At 36.8% G+C, this 19,406-nt stretch overlaps 1 protein-coding gene across 1 annotated transcript in view; it reads right to left on the bottom strand.

The window, feature by feature from the left end:
• Lin28b (lin-28 RNA binding posttranscriptional regulator B) overlaps window positions 1–19,406 on the bottom strand; it is a 90,966-nt gene that overhangs the window by 25,740 nt on the left and 45,820 nt on the right. The window contains exons 3-4 of the mRNA XM_076916553.1: window positions 16,873–17,057; window positions 15,445–15,516 (exon numbers count right to left, since the gene is read on the bottom strand). Coding sequence (XP_076772668.1) covers window positions 15,445–15,516; window positions 16,873–17,057 — 257 coding nt within the window. The remainder of the gene's footprint in view (window positions 1–15,444; window positions 15,517–16,872; window positions 17,058–19,406) is intronic.

Raw genomic sequence — 19,406 nt, 5'->3', positions numbered from 1 at the left:
ATAGACATAGAAGCAATCATCCTAAATGAAGTAACCCACATCTAAAAGGAACCTTACAAGAAAGGGAAAGTAGAATATAGTATTATAAAGAGATAAAGGGGACACCTGAAATCTCTAGAACAAAAACAAGCAAATACACCAAAGAGGAGTAGACAGCAGGACATAATCAAACTCAGGGATGAAATCAACCAAGTAGAAACAAAAAGAACTATACAAAGAATCAACAAAACCAGGAGCTGGTTCTTTGAGAAAATTCCTTCCTTCTTTTCTTCCCTCTGTCCCTCCGTCCGTCCCTCCTTCCTTCCTTCCTTCCCTTTTTCTTCCTCTCCTTCCTTTCTTTTTTCCTTCTTTCTTTGCTTTTTATCAAATATCAAATAACAGGAGTCAAATGGAAAAAGGAAACTTCAGTTGAGAAAATGTCTTCATCAGATTGTCTAGTAGGCAAAAGATGATTGAATATTTTCTTGACTGATGATTTACTATTTTAAGTGCCATTCCTGGAAGCTGGAATAAGAAATAAGTCTGCACAAGACAGTAATTCTATTTCTTCATGACCTTCTCCAGTGCCTGCCTCCAAGTTGATGTTTGATTTTCTGTCCTTACTACCATTCATAATGTACTGTAAGTTATAAGATGAAATAAATTCTTTCCTCTCAAAGAGTGAGAAAGTGAGAGAGACAGAGAGAGACAGAGAGACACACACACAGAGAAATGGGAAACCTGATTAGGAGAATTAAAAGGGGAGGAGATAGAAGCAGGGTAAAGGAGGAAATAAGGGGAGAACAAATAATACCAACAGTCTTTTTAAGTGTGATATGGAAACCTACTATTGTAGCAGCTTCCTAAAATACATGAAAAAATTAAGTGTAACCACAATATAACAAGGTTCACAATGCCCCAACTGGGTATCTTATGTCACCTATTAAAATGTCCAGTGACAGAAATGGGTTATATCATGTTGAGTCATTGGCCAAAGGGACTCTATAGACAACTCAACCCCCAAATATCACAGGCTAATGTCAAAGCTATTGGTTAGTCTCCATAAGCTGATGGTAATTTGGGGGTATTGCTAAAGACACAACCAACTTATGTCATTAATTTGAAAGCAAGCAAGCAAATAAGAAAAGAAGGAAGCCAGCCAGCCAGAGAAGTTGAACTGATGCCAAACTAGAAAATTCACCCCTACCATTCGCCACCCCTGGAGCAGAAAAATAATCAATTTTATCCAGCTACAAACACTTTCACCTATAACAGAGACCTGTCTGCAATTGTACTGACTGGTTTTATGTGTCTATTTGACACGAGTTGGAGTTATCACAGAGAAAGGAACCTCCCTTGAGAAAATGCATCCATGAGATCCAGCTGTAAGGCATTTTCTCAATTAGTGATTAAGGGTGGGAGGGCCCACTATGAGTGGTGCCATCCCTGGACTGGTAGTCTTGGGTTCTATAAGAAAGCAAGCTGAGCAAGCCAGGGGAAACAAGCCAGTAAGTAACATCCCTCCATGGCCTCTGTGTCAGCTCCTGCCTCCTGACCTGCTTGAGTTCCTGTCCTGACTTCCTTTGGTGATGAACAGCATGTGGAAGTGTAAGCTGAATAAACCCTTTCTTCCCCAACTTGCTTCTTGGTCATGATGTTTGTGCAGGAATAGAAACCCTGACTAAGACAGCAACATATACTGGGATACGATAGTGGCACAAATGAAAGTACCAATTTTTTTAAATTAATTTTAAGGCCTGTTTTATGAGATGGAACTCACATATAATACAGAAAAAAATGGTCAAGAACCTGAGATCGGATAGGTATAAACCTACTGTTATTAGTCTGCTAAAGGAATAGCAATAAAATCACTTGAAATTATATACTGTCAAACTCAAGCAGAGCACTGCTCAACCCTCAATAGAGAAGCTTTTTCTAGCACTAGATGTTGATTAACACAGAGATCCATAATGAGAAAATAAACAGAGACTGGAGCATTCATCTCTAAATGTGATGATGTCTTTATTAAACCTTTCCCCTCAAGGCTCCGAGAACTTTGAAGAAGGGTAAAGATTGTAAGAACTACAGGTGGTAGATGATTCCAAGGAAACAGTGTCTTCCAGACCCAATGTGCCTGTTACAAATATCAACCTAGAGACCATGACATCATACCCAGGCACTAGCACAGGTTCAAATCTGACAAAATCAGTGCTGAAAAGCAGACATAAATTCCAACCCCAGAATCTCCTTGCAGTAGATACCTGCTAGGAAAGGGAAATTCAGTTGTCTCCAATCATGTGTCACTGGGTACACTAACCACACTCCAGGGCAGGCCCCCTGCCTAGGAGTAGTTGGCCAACACAAAGCATCATTTTATTGTGTTCTTTTGTATGTGCACTACTTGTTTTGGCTTAACAACTTTATTTTAGGCTGTCTGTTTTGATTTTCATTTTGAGGTATTTTGTATTGTTCCCCCCCCCCCCCCCCGTTGAGAGAAAAAACATGAAGTTAGGTGGGTAAGAAGATGGTGAAGATCTAAAAGTAGTTGGAGGAGAGAAAATATGATAAAAAATAAATTGTATAAAAATTTTAAATGAAAATTTAAAAGAAGATTTTAAAATTGTAAGACTCAGCTGCAAGTTGTCTAGAGATACACAAAACATAAAGACATAAAACTCTGGCAAAAAAAAATGGAAGAAGTAATAATCGATTTGTGCTTTTCGCACCAGGTTTATATGCTGAGTCCCAATCCTGGTGTGACTTATTTGTGGACAGACCACTTAAAAACTACATGGAATCCAATAAGCACTTAATAAGAAGAGAAAGAGACATAAGGATTGTTTGCGTTCAGAGAAAAGCCATGTGAGACTATGAAAATAGCAGGGATGAAAATAGCAGGGAAATATATCATGGATGGAAGTACACACCAAGTCATGGATGTACACACCAAGTCATGGATGTACACATCAAGTCAAGTCATGGATGTACACACCAAATTATGGACATCCAGTTTCCACAACTGTGAGAAAAACAAATGTCTGCTGTAAAACAAACAATGTTTTATGGTGTGTAATATTTTTAAGCTTTACAGAATATTTTTGCATTACTTCTATAATAATAAAGATGTGTTTGGATAAACAAACTAAAAGAGTTGGATAAAGCCAAACAGTATATTAAAATACACATGAAAAAATACATTTTAAGTCAGTAAGTCAATCTTATATATACACTTTAAAAGCTGTAATAACAAGAACCTGATGGTTCTCAAAGTTGTATCTCCATCCCTTTTCTTCTTTATTCTGAACTTCAGAGAAGCTCACTTAAATACAGATTTGACATCCCTAACATGTCTTATGTCTTTTGGACTTCATAAAAGCTAATGAATCCTTATGGATCCACATCATTGACCACTTCTATCCAAATCTTAGTAGACTGTCCAATTTTTACTTAAACTGCATTATTAATAAATTATAATACCCTGGCTCATAATGCATGCACATGCAACACACAAACTTGAAATAAAACCTGAGAAGCCAAATTAAAAAACCTTTATCCCCACGGAGACTCTGCTCTTCCAATGGACAAAGGTATGCAGAGAGGCTAGCTATTTCCTTTGCTCCTCAGATTTCCCCATCTCCTTAAGTAGAAAGTTATTTTGTTGCAGTTTTTACAGTGTATATAAAATTTACAGTTATTACAGTGTTTAAAGTATATATAAGATAGACTCACTGACTTAAAATGTATGGCCTCACAAGTGTAGAGACCATACCTTCCAAACACAGCTTCAAGGAGAGCCAAAAGCCAGCTCTGTGTTCACATTAATAATGAAAACACAGGCTGGTGAGATGGCTCAGCAGGACAGGACACTTGCTGCCAAGTTCAATCTCCTGAACCCACTCAGTTGAGGAAGAGCTGATTCCTGCACGTCATTCTCTGGCCTCTACACATGCAGGTATAGATGTACATGCATGTACTTAAAAATAATGAAGTTCTTAACGGAAAGAACACAATGGAAAAGCAATAGTCCATACAAAGTAATTTGAGGGAGAAAGCTGTATGTTTCTAGAAAATATGGTTTCTATTGGCATGTGGAGTTAATTTACCACAAAATTAGTTTGGAATAGAGGACATTCTCTGGAGCTAAAAACATGATTTTAAGATGCTAAACTGGACTGGAAAAACCATGATAAAAGACAATCAAAACAGAGACCTCAGCCAATATTCTAGAAGAACTCAATTAACATTCAAAAGAAATTCAGCAAAAATCAAGACAGATTATGGAAATACTAAGAAAAGGGTCAAAACTAAGAACTAATTTAGGAGCACAGGTGAACCAGTCAACAAAGAGTAAAACAGGAAAAACAGAAACAAACATGAGGCAGCTTCTAAAGGCACAAGGAAATAAACATACAGAACAGAAAAAAAGATGCAGTAAGAATGTGAGATGAAGTGGTGTGCTGACAAGCCCCAGGACGGCTCCTGTATGGTGATAACCTGCCGCTGGATTCTGAGAAGGCTGTTGATGTGTATGACAGAAAAGTACTCCCATTACATTCTCATCACAGAATGATCCATCTTTTTGAGAACCATACCCACTTTATCTTTGCTGCTTGTGGTCTGCGTGGGGCTAATGTGACTCCCCAGCACCAGGAGGGCAAGTGCCTCATATTTAATAGATCAGAGGACTGTATTCTAGATCAATAAAATCAATGTTGGGCTTCTGTCAGAATTGCTGGCAATTAAGTCCCTCTTGATACTGTGATTGAGCACTTACATCCCTATGTGCCTAAGACCACTTTTTGTTTGACTTAAAAAGCTTCGTCCTACATCCTTAAATCAATGGGGTCCAATGTCTGTCTATCAAAATTTTGTGAAAAATTTGCTGGAAAACACGCAGGCCACACGAAACATTAGAACTCTACAGCACCATGTCCACAAGCCTGGATACTAACCATTTTTATCCACGCTTCCCCCATCAATGAGGGGCTTTCTCTCCTAAAGCAAGGGACATGTCTGACTTTTTTTCCCTTACTAACTCAGTTTAAAATAACAACCAATAGAACAAAGCACTTCAAAAATGGCTGTTCTTCACCAAGCAGCAACAGTTTACACCTTTAATGCCTCTCAGGAGGCAGAGGCAGGTAGATGTCTGAGCTTAATACCATCCTGGTCTATACATGAAGTTTCAGGACTGTTACACAGAGAAACCCAGGCCCTCAACAAAAACCATACAAACAAAATAGAACATACTTCCTTGATGTTTTAATATTTATTCTCTGCTTACATTTCACTGTGTATCTGTATGCATGTGCAAGTGCGTGAAGATCAAACATGTTGAGGCCAGAAGACAAGCTCAGCCATCATTCTTTAGGTACCATCTAGTTTGTTTTCTTTGTGTGTAGGGGTGTGTGTATGTTTGCAGGTACATATGTACCAAGCCCATGTGTGAAGGTCAGAGGACAACATTGCAGGACTGGGTTTTCCCCTTCTACTACATTGGTTCTGGGAATCAAACTCAGGCAGTCAGATGTGTCGACAAGCACCTGTACTCACTGAGCCATGTTAATGACCCAGGTATAATTTTCAGAGCTGGTTTCCACCTTCCATGTTGTTGACTCAGGGGCTCTCTTGCTTCTGCTACCACACTGTGTACTCCAAAATAACCAGCTCTGTTATTCTTCTGTCTCTGCCTTGAAAGTGCTAATATTACAGATATTCGCCAAGCATCTGGCCTTTTACTTGAGTTCAAGAGATCAAACTCAGATCACAAGGTTTGCATGGCTAATGCTTTTTACCTGCTGACACACCTCTGCAGCCCCCTACCTACCTTGTTTTGAGTGATTTCTCACTGGCCTGGAACTCCCAAGTAGGCAGGGCCACCAGGTGGCTAATGAGTCACAGGGACTTATTTGCTTGTCTCTAACTCCAAGGAATTATGAACATGCAGCTACACATGATTTTGTAGGTTGGTTCTGGAAATCAAATTCAAGACCTCAGGTTTACAAGGCAAGTATTCTACTGACTGAGGTTTCTGCCTAGCCCTTAAAGTACCCATAACTTTAAAAATCTAACATGTAATAATGTATGTTTTTTAAAAAGGACATTATATGGAAATTTGCTAATCTGATTTTATAAAACAGTAGTCTGTTTTACCTAATTATTACTTCCAAGAAGTACATGAAGAAATTTTGTTACATGTTGTAAATTATTAATATAAAATTATCTTATAGTAACAAAATAACATTTTGACAGTAGTTCATGTTCTCAATCTATTTAACAAAACTGAAAATGTTAAATTTTAGTATAAATGTAGCAAAATATTTGAGAGCTCTTTAGCTTCATGGGAACAGAATTAGCTTTGTCTCTCATTAGTGGAGCTTTGGCTAGTCCCCTGTGTTTCTTGAAATTGAAATACAAGACTACTATTTCAGTGGAGGGATTTAACAGCATACATATGGAAATTTTTGTTGATTAACATTCAATCTGACCATATATTATTCTGTTCTCACAGAAAGAAAACCTGGATACCCCAACTATGAGATATGATATAATAAGAATTTATGATTCAATTTCAAATATTTAAACAAACGTGATAGTTTAAACAATGTCATTACGCTTGTTTGTAAAACATGCCTAAGGACAGTCTAGTGGTAGTGGGCTATCATTCTAGAGGTAAAACACACATAGTTATTATTATTCCTTTTTGCAATGACCTCATAGTTTAAGTTATCCATCTCTCATTAGAACCTTACACTGAAACAATGCAGTCCATATTGTCCTTGTAATGCTATTAGAGTTGTTTCCACTTGTTTATTCCTTAGAGACATTATGTATTTATCACACTTAGAACAAAATGATGATCAGAAAATCAACTTAAAATTCTGCTTGCTTGCCACTTGGCATCTGACCATTCCCATTAGAGGTCTGGGGAGACCTCTGCAACACCGCTATGAAGCTCAGCCCCACACAGTGTCTGGCTGAGGGTGATGAGAACGGCACATTGTCTGCCCAGTCTGCACAGAGGTCACAGCAGGGAGAGCATCTGCTAAGAGAATGTGAATGGAGGAAATGACGGTAATTGCCTCATTAAAGATCGCTGGCCAAATAATCACAAGAAAGGACAGAAAAACCACCTAAAAATTAGGTCGATAATACAGACATTTGGGGTTAGAATTTTTAAAAGTGCAAAAAGCAAAAATTGAAAAGACTTGGGTATACTATTGGTTTCATTGACTTTCTTGGGTACTCCATAATTTAACAAAAACATGGAAGCAACATCAGTTATCCAGCTGTAGCCGTTAGCAGTTGTTCAGAGTATGGATGCAAATTCACGGCTACCCAGGGTACAAATAGGAAATGAAAGGCTGTGGGAAATCTCTAACAAAAGATCAACACAAGAATTCTGAAATTACTCTATGAAAAGCATGCAACTAGATAGCTTAAAAAATACTTTTTAAGAGGCGGGCTATAGAGCTTTAATCTGCACACTCACAAAGACAAAGCAGGAGAAAAGAACAAATTGTCTCTACCTGATCAATGCTTTTTCTTCTATTTTCTACATCCAACTTTAAAAAAAGTCGACTTTCCTTGCAATTCAGCAGTGTGTACCCAGAGCTACAGTTCAGGAACTTCAAATTCTGAGACAGTAGAAGTACATATTTATCTAACATTATTAATAAGTATTTTATAGAAAATATTTAAAAATATGATTTTTCAAAATAAATATCCAAAGTAGTTGTAGATTAAAATATCATTGCTACTAAGAAAAATTATTTTGCATTTCTTGATATTTTGAAGTTAAGTTGTATGAACCTCATCTATATATACAAGCTAAAATGAATTATGATACAATAATACCCTAAAGTTAAACTTTTTCCCCCCGAATCCAACAGGCATGGTAAAATTAGCTTGTTACACCCATAAGCCAGGCTTAAAATAAGCAAGCTATTTGATGACTTTGATGTTTTGCACCCAAAATGTGCTGGCTAATTTTTCCATTCCATTTACCATTCCAGTCTTTAAAGTGCCTTAATCTCCTGCCCTCAGATGTTGATCTTGTAAGAATAGGGGTCATAGGTCAGAACAGACAGACCTCAAAGGATCTGGCCTATCAATTCATGCCTCAAAGATTTCTCTGCCACAATAGGAACCTACTGAACAGCAAATTCCTAAATCTAATCACAGAAGTATCAGGGTGAAACAGTTATTTATTGGAATTCGTTGATTTACATTTTTTTAAACACTTCAGCATCTAAATAGCATTTTAATTTTCCTTTGGAAACAGGTTCTGGGATATAGTAAATGTGAAATAATACCACTGAAGGACTTCTTAGAGTAAAACAACAGTCTAAGCATTGGCTTATTATTTTCAGGAATGCTATTAAGATTTCAAAAGCTATAGCAGTAGATTTCCCACGTAAAGTAACTAGAAACCTCCAAATGATCCCGTGGAGATAATGAATGGGAACATTCTAACGGTGCAGAAATGGACTGAGGGAAGAGCTACTGCCACCCAACTCAGAGCTCTGCTGTTCTGAGTGCATGAGGTGCCCTGCAAATACTTTCCACGTGAAGGATAACACATACAGCTCTCCATTAGGCAAGAGCTGCCAAACTTTCTAACTCCAAATCTCTTCCAAAATCTTATTATGAATTTAAAATAATCTGAGTCAAACACATGATTGTGTAAAATTACTATCATACATCTCCATGTAAAAAAACAGGTATATGTGTGTGTTTAACTCTTCTGAGTTTAAATTAACTATCATATAATTAGATTCTATTTATACTCAACCTGGTCTTTTTGGCCATAAAGACAGTATATCACAATGTGTCATTTCAATATTAGGCTACCAAGAATGACAAATTCTGAAACAAGAGTAAATAAAATGCATATTGAACTAAAGACTTTTTAATAGTAAGAAAGGAATTTTCTTCCTTTCCACAAAACCTTAGCAATTAATATTCTTTAGAAACAAAACATTACTATAAGTTATATAGAAGATGAAAAATGTACTCATTTGCTAACATAGTTTAAAAATTAAATATTGCATCAAATTAATTGGAAGCACTGGAATATTCTTATTTTTTAAAATCTAAATTACTTTTTAAAAAAATTTAAGTCACCACTGCTGGAAAGGGCTTTCCATTATTATCAGAGCGTGGTTGGTTTAGAAGATGCACAGGGTTAAGGAGAACAAAGAAAACAGTCACTGTGCCAGAGACGGAACAGGATGACAAGAGGAAAAAAGGAAAACCGTAAGCAGACAAGTCCCAGAGCCAGATGTCTATACTCACAGACACATCTTCCCAACATGAATTCATGACAAATGTTCTTAAAAGTCACGTGTGTCATTTACTAATTATTTATCACGCCACTTCATCTGCACAAAGATTTCTAGACCAATTTTCTCCCTGCTGCAAGTCAGTTTAGTCATTCCACATATCTGTAAGTATAAACTAAAATTTTATAATAAAAGTTAATACAATAATGTAGTTTGACAGAATTGTGTCATGTATATAATAAATACAATGGCAGACAAAATAATCAGTTTATTAGCCTACCTCAAATCTGTTAAAAATGACTTTTTTTTTTCATAGTAAACTGTGTTCTTTAGAAAAGACTAGGTTGGTTGTTAAGAACAAAGTGTAGGGTCTCTAATTTTTCAACAGCCACCTCCAGTTTATAATGAGAAAGGTACAGGGTTTTCTCCTCCTTACTCTTCTGAAGATGAACAGAAAACAAACTAAGCAGTAAATACACAATTATTTCATCTGACATTGTAATGCATCTTTTTTAATATGGAATATTTAAATGTTCAGAATGAATATAGATGCTGTCTGAACAATTCCTATGATTCATAAACAAAAATGAATCAATCTAAACATTACACCAGATATGAAGCTAACTATAATTAAACAAATGAAAAGGTACAACTATAAGAATAACAAAACAAAGAAACAAACCATCCTACCAGAGAAACATAGAATTCCTTCTGTATATTGTGATCTGGTGCTAAGCAAAGAATTCTATCCATCCATCCATCCATCCATCCATCCACCAGGCTTTTTGTTTGTTTTTTGTTTTGTTTTGTTTTTTGTTGTTGTTGTTGTGGGTTTTATTTTATTTTATTTTTTTGGTTTTTGTTTTTTTTTTTTTTTTTTTTTTTTTGAGACAGAGATTTTCTGTGTATCCCTAGATGTCCTGGAACTTACTCTGTAGATCAGGCTGGCCTCAAACTCATCAATTTGCCTGTCTCTTCCTTCTAAGTACTGGGATTAAAGACATGAACCACCACATCCAACTTTTAAGGAAAGAATTCTTAGGCATAACATCAATGGAGGAGTTAAAGAGAAGACTGAAGGAGATGAAGGGGGTTTACAGGCCCCATGGGGAGAACAACAATACCAACCAGCCAGAGCTCCCAAGGTCTAAACCACCAGCCTAGGAGTATATAGGGAGGGACCCATAGCTCCAGCTGTATATGTAGGGGAGGATGGCCTTGTCGGGCATAGGTGGGAAAGGGGATCCTTGGTCCAGTGAAGGATGGATGCCCCAGTGTGGGGGAATTCAAGGGTGAGGAGGTGGGAGTGAGTACATCTTCATCGAAGCAGGAGGAGGGGGGATGTGATAGGGAGTTTCTGGGTGGGAGGAAATGGGGAAAGGAGATAACATCTGAAATGTAAATAAAATATCCAATAAAAAATTAATTTAAAAAAAGATTAATTAAACTGTCTTCATCAAAATAAACTTTTGCTCTACAAGATTATTTATGAGAGAGGAAAAATAAGCTACAGAATAGAAAAAAAAACATTTGGAAAATATTTATCTGGCCAATGTCCTATATCTACAATATATATTAAAAACTCTCAGACTACTAACAAGAAAATAAATAACTCAATAAAAAATGGGCAAAGACACAAACAGTTCACCAGAGGACAAATAGGATCAAAATACCATGTTCAGCATCAGCAGCCATTACTGAAATGAAATCCTAACCACTACAATTTACCTTAATTACAACCATGACTACTACATATATGGAGTAGCTAAACTTATGTTCACTTGAAAAGCATCAGTTATTGGCAAATATACATAGCAGGTGGCTCACATACCTCTGACAAGAATGCAGGAGAATGGGATTCTTCTGTAAAAACAAAGTTAAACACATTCCCATGACCACATTACACAGAAATCCCACTCCAAAACGGAAGACTAATTAATATTCACAAAAAACCTATAGATGAATCTTTTTAGATGCTGTTCATAACTGCCACAACTAGAAAATACCCAAAGCACCTCAACAGAAGAATTAGACAGACACTGTTAAGAGTCTAATAATGGAATACTATCCAACACTATAAAAGCATGTACTACTGATACATTCAACATTGCAGATAAATTTCAAAAGTATTATGATGAAAGAAAAATGGAAAATTCAAAAGGTTGCAAAACACATCTGTTCATATGCCATTCACAAAAACAAGATCAATAATAATATGAAGGAGTATGTTATTGGTTACCAAGATTATAGATTAGGCATGGGTAGCTATAAACAGCAGTAAGAGGTTGTTTGTTGGGGGGTAACTGACTGTTTTGAGTAACCTTGATGGTCAGAGGGTCAATGTAGATGTACAAGCATTCACAGAACTGGGCATAAAAGGAAAAATGGTTGTTTATGACAATTTGATAAGTAAAATCCAAACAAGCAAAACATACAAAAATGTATCAATGTTAATTTTTCTATTAAAAAAGTTTAACTGGAATTCTGCCTTTTTCTGCTTCAGTGAACCAAATCAACCACATGCTGTCATTTTTTAAGGATCCAGCATTAAGACCAAGGCCTCGTACACGACAAGGCAAGAGCTTCCTTCCTCGTGAATCTGTGTTCCCAGCTCTAACATCATTTCAAAATTTTGTAAACTCTAAGTTCACAAGTGGCTTAAGGGAGTATCTAAATACTTTAAAAAGTATCATAGGAACCTGTCAAACAGGTATAGAAGCTATCAAGGAGATGTTGCTAGAAGTGGAAATTTGAGCACCAGAGTCAATGAAGATTCTATAGATTATAAATCATGGGGAAATCTAGAAATCAATAGCTCTAAGAAATGAATGAAAAAATTTCAGTGCAATGAAGAATGGAGGACTTATGATGTCTTCTTCCTCTCCCCCCCCCCCCCCCCAAAAAAAAATTCTTACTAATTACTAAAGTAAATGGAGAAGCTTGCCCCATAACATTTTGGTCACACAGTCAAAATTAAAAATTATCACTAATAGGAAAACTTAATGCCACTGTAGTAACTGATGACAGAATACCACTCAACATGACTGCCGTGATGGCCTTGCTGAAGATGAATAACCTCAATCTATCTTTGCAGGACCACCACACAAACACAAACAACAATTTGGACTCAGCCCAGTGCTTCAAACTCACACCTTTCATTCTTTTATTGACTTTAAGTGAATACAGAGACAGAAAAAAATTTGGTTATATTCAATTTCAAAAAACTTAGTGTGGTACTCCTAGTTTATAAGCAATGTAAGAGTAAGAGAAGCAAGTTTAGAGGACGTGGGGTGAATCCATCCCATTGATTCAGTATTTGGAGTCCATTTGAAAGACAGCTAGCCTAGTTACTGTCATACACTATTTCTGAAACAATGAACCATGCAGGGAGGTACTGTTCTAAATAGCATGACATCTAAGGCATAAAAATAAGCTGAAGCATGTGGTGTGTGTGTGTGTGTGTGTGTGTGTGTGTGTTTAAAGTTACGTTTGTTCAGCTATTGTAGGTGTGAGTGTGCACATATATTGTAGACTCATGTGTGCATGCAAGTGTGAAAGCACAAAGACAACTTGTAGGATTATTTGGTTCTCTCCTTCCATCGTGGGTCTCGGTGATGAATCTTGGGTGCCTATGTGCCTTAATCTGCTCAGTCGCCTCAACAGTTATTGTTTCATTTTTGAAACAGTCTCATATATCCCAGACTATTCTCAAATTTTATATACAGAGAAGGATGACTTTGAACTACTGATCAGAGACCGTGTATCCCATGTGCTGGAATTATAGTGTACATCATGAAACTTATTTTTGCAATGTTGGGGGATAGAACTCAGGATTTCTGCTTGCTAAATAAGCACACTACCAACTGAGCTATATCTCTTGCTCCCAAATAAATGTTCTTTATCTGTTGTCTGTTTTTAATTGTTTTTATTTTTTTAAGCCATAAACACACATTTTAGACAAATGAGGAATATTTATTTATTTACTGAGCCAGCACCCTACCACTGCATACCTACATATCCCCAGCCGTAAGAGAAATATTAACATGGACTGTTACCTGTTAGAAAACTTATTATACTTATTTTGTTAAGTGGGAAAGTACTCTGAAATTTGTAACATATTTCACAATATATAACATATATAAAGTATATTTTACTATAGAATGTAACATCAATATGGATAAGTGCTGACTGCACTGCTTTTTCTACTTCCCTGTGTTCTGAAAATGTTCATGGTAAAAAGTAAAATTAAAGCAGAAGGAAATAATCATAGAATGTTATTACTGACAATATAACAAATTAATCCCAAAGCAACTAGTTTAAGATATAGCATCACAATAAAATAAAGTAAAATAAAAAAGGGAAATAAGCATATGGAAGCATTATGAAATTCGAGACATTTTATAAGACTTTTCTGGCTGTGTCACACATTTTGGAATAACCATGAAATTTGATTAAAAAGTCTTATAATAATTACTTTGTTTCAGAAAGTACACATGGTTAATATTCAATGAAGAAATCAATAGTCATCAAAGCTCTGAAGAAACAAATCACTGCCTTGGTAATTATCATAGCCATTAGTTGACAAAAACCCATTCCTTTACCTTTTATATATACTCTTCTATGTATATGTGTGTGGTATGTACACATATGTATGTACACAGCTGTGTGAGATTGCAGACACATATATGTGAGTCCATGTGTAAGCCAGGGTTGAAAGGGAGTCTTTTTTGATTATGCCCCCTTTTTATTTGAGAGCACTGATTCAGAATCTAGCTAGCCTGATTGTTCCAGGGACTAACTCTGAGCACTGGAACTGTAGGCAGGTCACTCTGCACACACAGCCTTTATGTGGGTCCAGGGCTCCTGAACTCTGACTGTCAAGCCCTTTAAATCCTCAGCCATAGACCTATCCCAAGCTCTCCTTCCTGCTAGCACACTGTTGAATCTGCTCTCATTGTACTTAGGGATCTCCATGCTTATCTGAACATTTTTGAGGTCTCCTTATATTTGTTGTTGTTTTGATTGAGACAGGGTCTCACTATGTAGCCCTGGCTGGCCTGGAATTTCCTGTATATATCACACTAGCCTCAAATTTACACTGCTTTCAAATACTGGGAATATAACACCTCATCTGGACTGTTTTTCTAATAGTTTATAAAAAGTGACATGTGGAAAACTAGAGTTGCTGAATCTGGTGACAAAGATTATGGCATCTTGAACAGAACAAAGGAGTGGAGTCATCAAACATCAATTATGCCAGTGCTAACCTGAGTAAGACAATAGATGCCAGCAACTAGAACAGTAGCCATGAAGTCTGTGCTGGTGAGAAGAAACACAACGACAGGCTAATTTTACTCTAAATTCATGTCTACTAATCTAGTAAGTTTCCAGTACAGCCTTGAAATCTTTTTTTTTTTTTTTTTTTTCTCACAATGTGTGTACCTTCTTTCTTGGTAAATCTGTCTGCACCAAGCAAGCTGTATAAAATGGTGCAAAAAGTCATCTAATTCCATGTTCATGTCTACTTACCTGTTTGAAGGTCACAGTCAGATCTCAGAGCTATGCTTTAGCTTTTCTACATAGCTGTCCTTCTTTACAACCACTCAAAGAAGTCACTGCAGCCACCATCCTCCTCTCCCCTGCATGCTGAATCGTTCTTTTCTATTAAACCATTCCCCATCAACACTTATATGTACTGTAATTTCTTAACAATTAGAGAATTCAGCCCCTCCCCAATACTATATTTGCTGCTTCTTTTCCTGTCCTCTCACTCTCTGTTCAACAAGACCCACAGGTTTCATTCCTTCCAGTCTACAGAGCTGTTCTTGTCATGTACATCAGTGACTTCTGTGTTGCTAAGTGGTCATTTTGATCATTGTATCATCAGCATCTCCAAACAGCCCTGATACTCACCTCCTTGACTTCACCGGTTCTAGAAGACCCTCCTGTTGTCCCTGCTTTCCCACTCTCTTTCACTGCTCCCTCCTTGCTTTATGGGTACAAACATCATTTCACCAACTACTGCTGAAACTTTGTTTGCAGTCCATATCATGTACCTATCCACTACACTTGCAACCCTCTTGAAGACTTATCACACCCCAAGCCCATCTGTTACTCCTGCAGTTTTCCCCATGTTGGGAACCGGTCCCTCCATCTTTCTTGTTGCCCAGGCCAAACAAACCTTGGAATCATCCTGGACTCTTCTTCTCTCACAGTCCACATCTGATCCATCAGTAAATCCTGCCGTCTCCACCTTCAAAACATATAGGAATTTCGCTCACCACTTCTATGTCTACCACCCCAATCCAAGCCACCAACCATCTCTCTCTGGTACACCAGAAAGTATCCTTTACTGACCTCTCAGCTGCCATTGCTTCTGCAAACTACACTAAAACAGCTGCAGGGAGGTACTTTAAGGAATGTTACGATTTGAATATAAATGTTTCAGAGAAGCTCATGCTAAATGCTTGGCCCTAGTGCAACAGTGCTCATAAGTAGGGACTACAGGAAGTGATTCCCTTTAATAACACAGTGGGATTAACCCACTGTAGCTTAATGGGTAATTGGAAATTTAAGGAAGGGGGGCTTCTGCTGACTCTCTCTCCTTTCCAACAGTCAAGAGGTGAGCAAAATACACTTTTCCTCTTTTAAGTTAATTTTATCAAGTATTTTGTCATAGCAACAGAAAGCCAACTAGTATAAAAAGTAAATTAGATTAACAGATTATGTTGCTTTTTAAACAAAGCCTAATGTCTTTCCATTTTTTTCTATAATCAAAGTTTACAACTGCAGCAGACAAATGTTAAAAAACAAAAAAAGTGAGGTCCATAGCTATGTAATTAAAAAAGATTAAGATTCAGTAAACTGTCTCATTTTTATTAGTTGTAGTTTTTGTTCTAGATGGTTTTGGACAGCAGCTTAGAACTAGGTACTAAAAAGTTTCATAAATAATCTTTGGTCCACATTTTCAGTAGTAAATATTTACTTGAAGGATATAATCAGAAAACATCTCAAAAATGTCCACATAAGAATTGCTACAGCACTCTGATCTTAAAGCACAGAAAATAGATTCAATTGCCCTGACAGCATTGCTTATAAATTTTGGCAGATTCAGATAGTGGGAATATATGCAGGTGTTAATGAATGACATGCAAGAGTCAGTTCAAAAAATCTCATAAATTTCAAAACAGCATATATTTTATGACTTCTGTCTACAGAAGAAGATTTCACATGACTTTTCCTCTAACTTCAGTTTTTAAAAAATGTTTGGATTTTAATGTGTGAGTTGTCATTTTAAAACACTTTGGAAAAAACAGGTGGAGAATGAAAAAGGCTGTTCAGAGAGAGGCTTTTCCTCTGAATCTGAGCTCCTCTGGCCTTCCAAGAGTCTGGGGAATAGAAGTCAAGCACTGCCCCACACTTCACTCTAGCTGAAGCTCAGTACTCTGAGGACAGTCCAAACTGCAAAATAAGACTTTCTCCCTGAGACGGTCTATCCGGCTACACACTGATGACAGTTTCATTTGACTAGGCTCTATAAAATCGATAAGCAAAAGAATAAAAAAAAATTGAAATATTTTCCAAGTACAGTACAGTCAGGTACAATTACCTATCTCCCTTTGGCTTTCTCTTTTGCAGTGTCTTCCCTTTAGGTCTTCTTTCACTTCCTAAGCAGGGGCTCCCACCTGGGCCTGTTACCCGTATTGACTCAAGGCCCTTGGGGGACTTTTTAAATGTAAATTCCACTGGCTCTCCTTCTTTCAAGCTTCTAAATCCTTCCATGAATAGTTTGCTCTGTAAAGAGTAAGGAAAGAGAGAGAGAGAGAGAGAGATCAAGATTATCACTGCTTTATAAATCATCTGTATTAATTTAAGATTATCAAAGCAAGAAATTCTGTTACCCATTACAAAATAGTTTTTATTTTATTGAGGTTTGATAAAACTTACAACTCTGACAGATGAAATCCTATACCACTTATAAAAAACAATTTAATGATACAAAAATTTAAATGTCCACATTCTTTGTCCCATCAATTCTACCACAAAGTTCTGTTATGAAGCAGAGAGATGACTTGGTGGGTAAAGCACCTGCTGCACACTAACAACCTGGGTTCTATTCTCAGGACCTACTCACTTGGTAGGAGAGAACGCGCTTAACCTAACCTCCCCATATGCACCTATATTTACATACAATAAGTAAAAAAAAATCAATAATATTATTTTTAAAAAGAAGATTCTACTATACATAAACTAACAGAAATTCTTTTTAAAGCAACTACAGTACTGTCTGGCAGAAAAATTACCTCTGCCTTAATAACATCTTAATCCATTGATTAAATAAATTATACTGGAGCTATGTAATTATTATCAAGATTATCATTAAGATTTTTATTTTGCTTTGGGCAGGTGATTCTTCTGTTACTGCCTTTCCCACTGTTCTCTTAAATAACTTCTCCTTTGCCTTAAAAGAAAAAGATATTTAGCATTACATATATTGATGTATGAAGATAAATATGTGATATACTGTTAAGTCTAAAAAATAAAGAACATATGCCAGTCACAATGCCACCAATACTTTTATTTTTATTTGAGATTATAATTCATCATTTCCCGCTTCTGTTTCTTCCCTCCAAACCCTCTCAAATACCCCTCCCTGCTCTGTTTCAAATTCATCTCCTTTCTTCATTCATTGTCATTACACCTATATATTAGGAGAACCAGCCAGGTGGTGGTGGTGCACACCTTTAATTCCAGCACTTGGGAGGCAGAGGCAGGTGGATTTCTGAGTTCGAGGCCAGCCTGGTCTACAGAGTGAGTTCCAGGACAGCCAGGACTACAGAGAAACCCTGTCTCGAAAAAACAAAAACAGAAACAAAAAACCAAAAAAAAAAACCAGGAGAACCAGTTGCTTGTATGTATGTTTTCAGTGATAACCTTTGGTATTGGGTCAGACATACAATCTTTAAAGACATATAATTACTTATGTGGAGATGGGGTATAGAGCAAGACACTAAATCATAAAGAAACTTTCTCTACTCTGTTCTAAAGCATAAAGTTCTATATTTCCTAATTGCATCTTAGACTGAAGCAATTGACTTTTATAATTTATAGTTATATTATTTAAATTTTTTCTCAATTAAAAAATCAAAACTTGAATTTCAAATATCCCTTCATTCTTCTAATAAAATGTTTTCATTGATATGACTGTGCTGATTCAAAATGTACTAAAATAATCAAATTATTCATTTTTTGTATATACCTAGCTGAATTCCTTTTCATGTATTTTGAAACTCCAACTTGGAAGACTATACCATTTGTAAGGACTTTTCTAATCTTATGTGGAAGACTGCAGTTTGTAAGAACTTTTCTGATCACTTCTGATGTTGTTTGGCAAAAGAAAGAAGCAGTAACTGTCTTCTCTGCTGATGCATAAAACTCATGCACTTGGATTTCTCAGTAATGGTGGACCTCAAAAAATGACTGTGAAAGCAGGGTTTGGGCTCCAGTGAACATGCAAAGCACTGTTTCTCAGTGAAACACTCACCTTACTGTATCAGCAACAGAATGTCCTCCCCTTCCCAGGTCAAAACTTGTAACACTACTTAATGCCCTGCTTTAAGAGGGCCAGAAAATCTCTACTTCAAGTCTACAATTCTAAAACCATCTGCAAGGGTTCAGATGTGCTTTGTTCCATGCTGGCTCCCAAGGATCCACAGCCTAAAGTTGGGAAATAGTGTGAGGGTTTGTGGGGGTTGGGCATATTAGGTCCACAGGTCAACTGGACTCTGCCTTCCAAAGAGCTCTCAGACTTCAGTCTCTCTAACTTCCTGTTTTGTAATGTAATCTCTTGCTCTCATGTGCATTCCTGCTATGATGCTATCTATCCACTGGACCTTTTCCACAGTAGAAACAGTGCCCCAACACCTGAGCTTGTACTTTGAGCTTCCGGAACTGTGAACTCCATAAGCCTATGCTATTTGTAACATTACAGTAACAGTAAACTGACTGCTAGATACAGCAGCCCTCTTTACCCCCAGTTTGCTTCTCCCAGTTTCCATTACCTAACAGTAGTTAGAAAATGCTGAATGGAAACGTTCAAAAATAATTTACAAGCTTAAGATGTAATTCAGTTTGAGTAGCATG

Source organism: Arvicanthis niloticus, chromosome 20 (genome assembly GCF_011762505.2).
Source record: "Arvicanthis niloticus isolate mArvNil1 chromosome 20, mArvNil1.pat.X, whole genome shotgun sequence".
Taxonomy (NCBI): Eukaryota; Metazoa; Chordata; class Mammalia; order Rodentia; family Muridae; genus Arvicanthis; species Arvicanthis niloticus.
This window is presented reverse-complemented; position numbering and strand designations above follow the sequence as displayed.